This window comes from Papilio xuthus, unplaced genomic scaffold, assembly GCF_000836235.2.
Source record: "Papilio xuthus unplaced genomic scaffold, Pxut_1.1 DF826961.1, whole genome shotgun sequence".
Classification (NCBI taxonomy): Eukaryota; Metazoa; Arthropoda; class Insecta; order Lepidoptera; family Papilionidae; genus Papilio; species Papilio xuthus.
In genome coordinates this window covers 4,283,766-4,294,307 of record NW_013531688.1, presented here as the reverse complement: position 1 = coordinate 4,294,307, position 10,542 = coordinate 4,283,766, and the positions used below count along the sequence as shown (strand labels likewise).

Genomic DNA, 10,542 nt, shown 5'->3' with positions numbered 1-10,542 from the left:
TATTATATCTTACGATTGTAACGCAACATAAGTACATTTGTCTTACCTTGAAGATAGTAAGCAGTAATGTTTGTTCTCCTTCATTTTCCTTCATGAGGTAAGCAGGGCCGCAGCGCACCGCGAACTCAGCCAAGCACAGTAACAACGAGCCTGCTAACGGCTTCACAGAATCACGACCACTGCTACTTGATATTTGAGCCAAGCACGCGCATATCCATTTTATTATTTTCTCTGTTTAAAATAATAATTTGCTTTTAATACTTGGCACGCCTGAAGTAAGAATGATCTTCTTCCAGACGTGCCAAGTCAATTTGTGTCATGTCTTTAATAATTACCTGCAAGTCCAGGGTAAAGTTCAACGATACAATCCGTGTAGTCCGCTAGCACGAGTATAGCATCGCTAACTACTTTGGCTATTGTTTTATTTTTCATCTGTAACAAAGGAAATAACCAGTGTAAACCACTAGCAAATTAAGTGTGAAAAACATGGCAACTAATTTACCACTTTTGTTCCTTCTATGTATCAATTGGTCTCCATTAGTGACTAATCTGAATGCAGCAATTAAAGGTAGGAGGTATTACCATGAGCATTTGCAGCAGACAGGTGAGGTAGGCGGGGAGGCGGGCGCACGTCTGCCGCGTGGCGAGCAGGTGCGCGACGTGCGCGGCCAGTGCGCACGCGCCCGCACACCGCGCCGCCGCCGCCCCCTCGCGCCGGCACACGCGCACCACTATATTCAGCACGTGTTCCTGGTACAACATACGTACGTACATATTCACTTTTTATATTTAATATAAGGGTAAAAACAAAACGTTGAAAATTAAATATGTACATATATGTTAAAAGATCGACTACCTACTGTCGCTGCTCTTAAAGAGCACTTTTCAACATTATATATAATAATATTTATTTAAAAAAAAAACGAATCCATTACACTTTATCTTATAAAATTTAGTTTACTGACAACATACAGGTTTAGTATAAAGCAGTAGACTTGGCACTAAAGTTGGCACGGCAGTCAGAAGAGTACTCGTACGTACCTTCAGGTCGGGACAAGATACGGTGTTGTATTGGTGTGGGTAGGGCTGCAGCATGGGCGCTGACATCAGCTCATCAGGCAGCGCCAGCAGGGAACCCAGGAACGTCACCGCCGCAGTGCGTGGACACTGCAATATTACTATAATTAGTATTACAATCGCATAAAATACGTCTTTTTTATTATTGCGGAAAATACTAACTAAATATAGTGCTTATTTATTAACTTAAATTTTTAAATTTTAATCTTTAGATAAACAACAAATAAATTTTAACGGATGAGATGAATACTAAATTTATTTAAGTATATATGTAAAATAATTTCCTTTTACCACGTACCGATGGTCCCATATCCGAGGAGTTAAGTACAACAGTGGATGCGTGGACAAAGTCAAGCAGTAGCAGGGAGTAGCCGTCCAGAGCCAGCGAGAGATAGCGCGGTGCTGCGTATTCCACCAACACATCTACCACGGATCGGTCTTCGCCAGTTAAACCTGCACAAGAGATAAGAAACTATCAAGTTTCACTGTAAAAAAATCACACTAAGGGACTCCATTAGGTACACCTATGAAACCAGGCAATTTTAGATGCTTAGCATATTACGCAATACTTATGCATAGAGGTTTGTAACAGAGAACGTCGTCATTTCTATCTGTTATTGTCAAAGACAGTCGGTTGCAACATGTTTGTCAAGATAGTGGTAAAAAAACTGCTGCAATTCAAGATGGCGGAGTAAATCTATACAGTAGACAAGTCATCGCTATGCCTGACTGAAGATACGATTCGTGTAAACGATTCAACTTTGTGTGTACGGAACTTGCCAACGATTCTCGCAACCATACAATATTAGTAAGGTACGAAATCTTTAAGTATATATAGTATGTAGTCAGTGCGATTAAAATAGATTATATATGTATATACCATGATGTAAAGCTCGTTGGTACAGATGCAGATGTGCGAGGTGCAGACGGTTGTTGCAGGAGGAGGGCGCGCCCGGACCCTGCGCCTGCGTCGATTCGCACAACAACCGCAGCGCCAACAACTTCCCCGCTCTAAAACACAAGAACAAAGAATAAATTGTTAATTAATATAACGCTTTATTTATTTTACGTCACATGTATAGGAAGGAAATAAAACGAATCGAATGACAAAATTATTATTTAAGGTCAGTCGAAATTGACAGACTACGCGCGAAAATATGCTTACGTTTTTGGTTAGATTTTGGAAAGTTATTTTCACAAGTTTGTTTAGGTATTTTATATACCTAACATTAATATATAAAAATTTGAATACATTAAAATGTAATTGACGAAAAAAAAAATGTTTTATTCTTAAAGTAGATACCTGTGCGTGGGCGGAAGTGCTTCTGCCTCCAGACACCATCCCGCCACCAAGTTGAACGGTACGTGGATCTCCGTATTGCCATTTAACGTCTGATTTGCACTTATCTATGTAACAAAATATTTCTTACCTATTGTATAATATAATATATATAGTTTTCAAAATTAAAAAGTGTTACTTATTACGAACGGCTTCTGGATAGCCCGTTACTATTAACGGGCTATCCAGAAGCCGTTCGTAATTCGTAATCGTTAATTTTGAAAACTATACCTTTTCAATCATTTTACGTTTATTCAGAGTAATCTCGTTAACAATAAAATAATTAATTAGTTTTATAAACACAGTACCACACATTTTCTTAGTTATAAACACTTATTGTAAAAATATCACTAAAACTTCAGTAACATTAGATAATTAGCTACAAAATAAAAATATAAATTAATTTTAAATTAGTTGACAGTTAAAGATAGACGCAAAATCACCTTAGACTGGTTGATATAATGTAAATTTACTGATACCCTCAACAATAAAAAAACAATAAATAATAACCTCTTTCTTTCTTAGCCTCCTTAGAAGCCTTCTTTTTCCTGCTTTTCTTTCGCATTGGCAGTCTTTAAATAATTTAGTATTAGACAACAGTTCGCACAATCTAAGTAACACCATAAACAAAACTTACGTGATTATAATAAACAATACAGTATTGTTTTAAAAGGTATAGAAAAACAACACGTTTTAAGATAAAAAGTAGGATAATATTACACACATCTGTCCAAGTTTCTGATACGAAATGATAAATGACGCGTAAAATGTCCATATTTGTGATAAACATTAACAGATGTCAATACAACTGGAGTTAGATGATTTTATTGCGCACGCGCCGATGTAACGGTGTATTATGTTATTTACACAACAATTTGTAGGGAAATGAACTCGAATTCGTGCACTTTTATTTAGTCCGTAGATATTACCGGAATAAATTGATTATAGGTATTTTTTAAATTTATATTTTAAAATAACACTCAATTGTTTTTTTATACATAGGTAAGTTATATACGGTAAATAAAAATGAACTGTGAGTATATAGTATCACAAAATCGTTTAACAAAAACCAATTTTAGGTAGAAAATAGCTTATGTATGTTAACATACACATTTTTTTTAAATTCTACGCTGACGAAGACGAGGAAAAAGCTAGTTTAAAATAAAAAAAAATTCTTCCTTCATTATATTTTCGATTTTAAAGAAGCAGCAAGTTTTTTGTCCTGAACTGGAACCCTACAACATAATCTAGACGTCTCTCCATTACTTCTTTATAGAATTTTACCAGGATTTCCATTAAATCGATCACTATCTGGACATAACTTTTTTATCTAGATTAATGTAGTAAATGGTATTACCTTGAGCAGAGTGGAGTTGAGATGTATCAAGTAGTTGTAGAAGTGTGCGTGTGCGTGCGGGTCACGTAGATGGTTGGGGTCGCCGAGCGCGGCCAGCATGCGTCGCCACAGCACCGCAGCCACCGCCGGCAGCCAGCCGCGCGCCGCCCCGCCCAGCACCACGCCCACTCCTGCCCCAGCACCACCCCCACCACCGCCCTCCGCGCACGACACCGCATTCTCGTTCTCCGCCCACTCTATTCACACACAAAAAGGCTTTATAAAGCGTAATCTTAGTCATTATCTGCATATTAGACACTTGTTATAAACTTACTTACTTATCAAAAATATCGAAAATAGTGGATCTTGTTTATTAACCCTTTTAGTGCCACGGAACGCCGACGCGCTGCTTTCTCTTATTCATATAAATTAGCTATAAAAATGCACTTGTTTACTGGCATATAGTAGTAAAGTATGTATGGCACTAAAAGGGTTAAGATGCTAACTATTTCCTTTACAAAGTCTATACTAACCAACATTTCCACCATCCGAAGCTAAATCAATTTGTAGAGGTGAGTCTTTAATAGAACTGCTCTCAACTCCGCTAGATGGCGCCGGCGATGGTGAGCGGGATCCTAAAAATAACAATAAAGAGATTAACAAATTGTATTCCAATGTGTATGAATTTTACAAAAGTATGAGAAACTAACCACTCGCGGAATCCCTTTCCTCCTGTTGCGACGACTGCCTCAGAGAATCCAATGAATACCATCTTCTTGGTTTTGTGCTGTGTTCTTTGGTTTCTTCCACTAATAACAAAAGGAACAAAGAAAAATTACAGAAAAAAAACATCTATTTTTATATAAATTACACACATTTCTAAAATTAACAACTATTTAATCACAACATGGATATAGATTTGCAGTAAAAGAGATATTTTTATAGTATTAAGACGTACCTGCAACATTTTGAAGGTGCGCGTGCCGGGTGATGTGCGGGTCGCTGCGGCAGCGCTGCAGTTGTCGTCCTCTTACGGTCTCTTTACGTACATGCGCGTCACTGCTCGCACGCGCTGACTTTCCTAACACACAAGAAACAAAATTTATTTAAAAACGAATTTTACAATTGTAACGAAAAAAAATGAACAAGAACTTTAATTAGAAGTTTATCCGATATTTGAATCGGGCCAGCCGTTTTAGCGATTACTCAGCTCAAACGCGGTCTTTCGAACAGACGGTAAAAATTCCAAAAAAATGGTTTTTCGCACATCATATTCACGAAGTTTTATTATTTCTATAGATATAAACAATTGTAATACGGACCAGGTGTTCGTAGATCTGGCGGTGCCAGCGCTGGTCGTGCCCGTGGTGTGGGGCGGGGCAGCGGCGCGGGCGCAGGCGTGGGGCGACGCCCACCGCGCCCTCTCGTCTCCCCACCGCACGCCACGCCTGCGCTCTCCGACAACTCCAATGAGTAAACATGCCTCGCTAATACTCGAGTCAACGTTTCCATTGTTTTCTGAAAGAAAAAACAATATTTAATCACGAATCGATGGTTTTGTTCTTTAAGTGCTACAAATTTGAAATTTGTTGTTGTCCTTACCGCCCATTCCTTAATTAGGTCTTCCCAGTGCGTCAGTCTTGTCAACAATTCCATGAAACTTTGCCACAGTTCAGGTTTTACCGCGACATTTAAATTAGCTTTGATCCATGTGACGATAAGTGTTTGGAATAGTGCGGGCGCTAGAAATCCTCCTGTGAAAAACAATGACAACAAACTCTTTATTCCTGGTTTAAATCAAAAGTAAGCTAGAATAAAAGTACCACTGACCAAGTGTTTCTTGTTTTCTCTTAGGCACTACTTTGGTTAATACCAAAGATGTAATTTGAAGTAATACTAACAAAAGTTGTTCCCTGCAAAAAAAAAATTGTAACGTTAAGATATTCAAAATTTTACTGTGAAAATTGTTATTCTATGTTGTTTAACTTACCACGTACTAGCGTCCATAGCGACATGCATGACCATATAACGGTATATGTTGAGCACACGCTTACATGTGTCCGTCTGCTCCTGCAGCAGCTGCTGGTGGCCGAGCGCGCCGGGTGCTGCCACCGGAGACGACGCAACGAACACGTTAGCCGCTTGCGTCATAAACACTTGCAGGACATTCTGTATGGGAAAGAAACAATGGATTTAACAAGTAATTTAAACATTATCAGTGCTAAATTTACCGAACCACGCAGACTGCCATGAAATGGAAATATTTCCATGTTTCATCTGATATGTGTATGTGGAATGGGAAGTGGATTTGGCGTAAGAGGGACACATATAGGAAGGGTAATATACTCATTTTCGCGTCCCCTACTCCATAGTTTTAAGGTATGTAACGCATTTGCTATTCCAGATGTCAATGGGCAGCGGTCGCTTCTTTGTCAATTGCTCATTTGCCACCTTATGATATAAAACATGTACAAGTGTCCAGTTTTCCTCTTCTCCTCCCAATTTTGTTTAATAAGGATAATAGAATTAATAGAAAAGAAACATCCTTTTTTGTTAAAACTTAAAGATGTCTATGGGTAACAGTAACATCGCTATTTTATCGCTATATTATACCTGCATTCCAGCTCGCACCATGATGTCGCGGTTGACAGCGCCAAGGTAGGAGTCATTGCGCAGTCTGCGCGGCGGCGCTGCTGGCTCCCCCGCTGCCAGCTGCTGCTCGTATGTGTTCTCTACCAGGAATGGAGGGATCTCCGACACCTGCAAACATTATAACCATTGTAATCTTACTAATATTATAATTGAGTATGTCTGGATGTATGGATGGATCGATGGATGTTTCTTAGAAGGTATCTCCAGATCAGCTGCATGGATCTAAATGAAACTTGGTATAGATGTAGAACATAGTCTGGAAGAACATATGCTAGTAGTTATTCTTAATTCCGCGCGGACGGAGTCGCAGGCAACAACTAGTATTTTTATAAAACTATTTGTTAAATGTTACTAAACAAACAACAATTAATTGTTACACTCTACCCTACTCCGAATTCAAGTTTTAAAAATCATTTATGGTTTTGCATTCAAAAATATTTTTTTTTATAAAAGTAACACTAGATTAGAAACATAATATAAAACTTGACTAACATTCATCTGTATCCAGTCTTTGTAAAGCCCGATAACGCGTCTCACAGCAGCAGCATGTGAGAAAGGCAACAGGAATGCTTGCCGGAGCACTTCAATGGTGAAGTCGACGTGTTCACGAGACGAGCCGCACAGCACGTCTCTCACCACCTGCTCCGAGCTTAGCTCCTCAAATATACCTGATCCTAGAAAATAATATAAGTACAAAATTTCATGTCATATCTAATATTCCTACCTACCCTTATTACTCTGTGTTACTAATGATAAAGCACTGAGACATACAATTTTAATTGTTTCAGAGACATTTTTTTATATAAATGAGGAAGACGCATCTAAAATTATGGATATAAAAAATTTGTTTCAACAAGGTAAATTCATGTTGCAAGTAACTGTTGAAACTAAAAACATTGGTAAATCAGTCAAGTGATTTACATTGATAAGATTAAATCCCAAAACAATTCAAATGTCAAGATAAAATGAGCTAAATTATATAAGTGAAATAAAAATGAGTCATCATACATATAAAATACAAACCTGATTCTAAACTAGGATGAGGTGTGTTAGACGCAGAGTCATGTGATGATGCCCTACTTGAATCTGATGGTTGTCCAACAGTGAACGAAGTCTCTTCCTCATGGTGTAATGAAGTTGCTGGAGTAGGTGTGCCGGAATGTGGCAGATGGGATCCTGTGCTTGTCATAGACGATGGCTGACCAATATCGCTGCCTTGTCGCTTTACGAAGTTTGCATAGCTCGCCACCCATTTGATTAATGTCACTCTACATATAACATAGTCATCTTCTAATATATTATGCTGAACTGGTAATTCTAAAAAATATTTAATTTAAAAATAAAAAGTAAAAATTACGTTTCAGAAAAATTATGTGAAAGATATATGTAATGCATTTTACTCACCTAGATTAGGCTTGTATAGTGAATTTTTATAATTAAATTGCGGGCAAATGATTGGCAGGTAATAAATTTTAAATTTCTCCAATAAAAATGCAAAACATCTCATTGCTTTGTTGTGTGATCTGTCTCGCCAATGTATCTTGGTAACAGAAGTTGCCATACCGTCAAGTAGAATTTCAAAAAAATATCTTGTTTCATTATCAACAGGTCTCTCGTTAGCACTGGCTGGCAATAAAGGTTGAATTTCTACACTTTGGACTGGATTTAGTGCATTCGTATCATGAAATATTGATGCTGACACATTAGCCAACTTTCCCATTATACCAGTTGATGTTTGTTCCACAACAACTTTCTTTGCATTATCACTAGCAGAACTAAAGTTTGGATGGTGCATAATATCTTCCATTTTAAAATCACCGGAGTCATTTGATATATTAGTAACCAAATCAAATGGTTTCGGCTTAAACGGGGATCCGATTGAATGTGTGGGTGACTCAGGCATGCCTGGTACCAGCATTGCAAACATCCTATGCACTTCATGAGGCGCATTATCTCCAAGTGCTTGGTACCACAAGAGAAAAAATCTGTAATATTATGAAAATTCATTAACACTTTCATTGCCGTCACTGACTTGGTCTACAATTTATTTTAACATAAAATAATTGCGGAATTGAACCTTAACAATTCTGTGAAACACTTCCATATTTTGCAGCTCATTAAACAAATAAATTTCTGTATACGCCGGCCCTATCTCTACTGTAAATAGAGGTACTCTTAATCATATCTTAACTTTATAAACTAGCTGTCGCCCGCAACTCCATCCACTCCACGAAATTAAAAAAAAACCCTAATGAGTAGCCTATGCGTTCTTCCAGACTATGTTGTACATCTGTGCCAAATTTCACCAACATCCATTGTGCCATTCCGGAGATACTTTCATACACACATCCATCCATCTAAACATTAAAAATATAAGTAAGATTTAAACATATTCATACCTTATAGCTTCTGCTCTAAGTTTTTGTGAATTACCACTATGTAGGAGCTTAGAAAATATTCTTGTAAGAGAATGTAACTGCCATCTCTTCCCAAGCAGCTCTGGCAAAAGGCATAATACTTTTTCTAATAGTGAGAGTGCTCCTTCTAATTCTTCCCTGCCAGCTTTGTGGACTATAACATGAAATTACACATTTAAATTATAGGATAAAGGTTTAAATTTAAAATGAAATAAAATAAATAAAATTTAACATATCACTGCACATCTTTTAATAAGCTGGTAATTGAAGCATTAAGACCAATTTCAAACTGCGAGCTATTGCAATGCTGATCAAGTATGTTAATAATGATTTTTTTATTCTGTGGTAAGCTGAACATAGATAATAAATCATGGTTTTGTTATGTCAAACTCAAAATAAATTAAAAAAGATGCAACAAATAAATGTTTGATTATAAAATAAATGAAGCACAAATATACCCAATTTGAAAGCACTAAACACCAAGATGTAATTAATTTGTTTGTTAAAGTGTGATGCTTGAATATTTCTCTGTAACAGAACAACTCACCGAGATGAAACGGAAGTTCTGTGTTGGCAAAACAAAAAGGAATTTGTTATTTATTGAACTATGTATTATTATAATATATTTAACAGCCACATTAATGTCTATTCTGTTTTATACATTGGGTTTAAGACTTATTGTAATTTATTTTTTTGGTATTCTTATTGTCTCATTTATGTCAATTGAAGTGGACAAAATTGTTACATTTCTATATAGTTTAGTATTAATAAAACAATAATTTCTTCCTTACCTCTTTGTCGAAGATTATTTTCTGCTAAAATAAAGTTATCATACAATATAAAATACACATGACTAAAATTGGCCTCAAAGTACGTTTTTGCTTCATCAGCATCAAAATGTTCTGAAAAAAAAAACAATTTACTGATACACACAGTAATTTTTCAAATTATATTTTAACAAGACTTGTAAAATATGTAATATAAGGACGAACATTAGTTAAAATACTTTAAGTGTCAGTAATTAAATTGTCGTATCTTTTTCAATAGTAAACACAAGTACATGGACGAGTATCAACTACAGTTATACGTTATACACATCTAATTAGCATGTTTAGAATGATACGTCAGTGTCTTTGAAAAACTATGAAAAGGTAATAAATTTACACAAATCGGGAGACAAAGGTAAAATATAATAATATTCTAGTTATTTATTTACCTAAAACGATTTTAAGGTGCTTTAATCGCGTTGTCGAATCCTTCTTGGAATCCTGTATTTTAACGGTGGATTTTTTGACATCTTGATGTGATTTTTTAGTAAACATATCGCTGACGGTATTATAAGCTTACACTGTTGTATTTTCTCATTCTTATTGATATTTAAGGTGTGTTTTTACATTGTTTTTTCGGACTTCTCATTACACTCATCACTCATCTGGGATTTGAGTTTTCACTCGCAAAAGTCATAATTTCTAAGTTGACGTAAGCCGTGTAGAGTTTTTTGTGACAAAAGTAAGAGGTGCACAGCCACAGAAACAAATTAAATTGTTGTTAACTTATTGTTTATTTGTGAACTACAAAATAATTTGAGTTAAATAGTAATATGAATATTATAGCGAAATAAGCATTGTTAATGTGTTGACTTGGCTTATGTGTTCTCACCGCAAAATGGGGACCAACAAGTGCGACAAGGGTAACTGAACCGTTGGCACAAGAGAAACAAA

General features: G+C 36.4%; 1 protein-coding gene across 3 annotated transcripts in view; it reads right to left on the bottom strand.

The window, feature by feature from the left end:
* The window catches only part of LOC106120151 (probable Rho GTPase-activating protein CG5521), a 17,658-nt gene extending 7,366 nt beyond the window's left edge, over positions 1 to 10,292 (bottom strand). For 2 of the 3 annotated variants that reach the window (XM_013315376.1, XM_013315378.1), the window contains exons 1-23: positions 10,038 to 10,292; positions 9,613 to 9,723; positions 9,369 to 9,386; positions 8,804 to 8,975; positions 7,809 to 8,389; positions 7,428 to 7,721; positions 6,897 to 7,078; positions 6,366 to 6,512; positions 5,743 to 5,921; positions 5,583 to 5,665; positions 5,355 to 5,506; positions 5,075 to 5,270; positions 4,711 to 4,833; positions 4,463 to 4,561; positions 4,286 to 4,387; positions 3,774 to 4,009; positions 2,381 to 2,484; positions 1,958 to 2,088; positions 1,376 to 1,530; positions 1,042 to 1,167; positions 583 to 750; positions 336 to 432; positions 47 to 231 (exon numbers count right to left, since the gene is read on the bottom strand). In XM_013315376.1, coding sequence (XP_013170830.1) covers positions 47 to 231; positions 336 to 432; positions 583 to 750; positions 1,042 to 1,167; positions 1,376 to 1,530; positions 1,958 to 2,088; positions 2,381 to 2,484; positions 3,774 to 4,009; positions 4,286 to 4,387; positions 4,463 to 4,561; positions 4,711 to 4,833; positions 5,075 to 5,270; positions 5,355 to 5,506; positions 5,583 to 5,665; positions 5,743 to 5,921; positions 6,366 to 6,512; positions 6,897 to 7,078; positions 7,428 to 7,721; positions 7,809 to 8,389; positions 8,804 to 8,975; positions 9,369 to 9,386; positions 9,613 to 9,723; positions 10,038 to 10,143 — 3,747 coding nt within the window. In that variant the 5' untranslated portion in view covers positions 10,144 to 10,292. The remainder of the gene's footprint in view (positions 1 to 46; positions 232 to 335; positions 433 to 582; positions 751 to 1,041; positions 1,168 to 1,375; positions 1,531 to 1,957; positions 2,089 to 2,380; positions 2,485 to 3,773; positions 4,010 to 4,285; positions 4,388 to 4,462; positions 4,562 to 4,710; positions 4,834 to 5,074; positions 5,271 to 5,354; positions 5,507 to 5,582; positions 5,666 to 5,742; positions 5,922 to 6,365; positions 6,513 to 6,896; positions 7,079 to 7,427; positions 7,722 to 7,808; positions 8,390 to 8,803; positions 8,976 to 9,368; positions 9,387 to 9,612; positions 9,724 to 10,037) is intronic. The other variant, XM_013315377.1, reaches the window with a different exon arrangement.
* Positions 10,293 to 10,542: the final 250 nt, after the last annotated feature.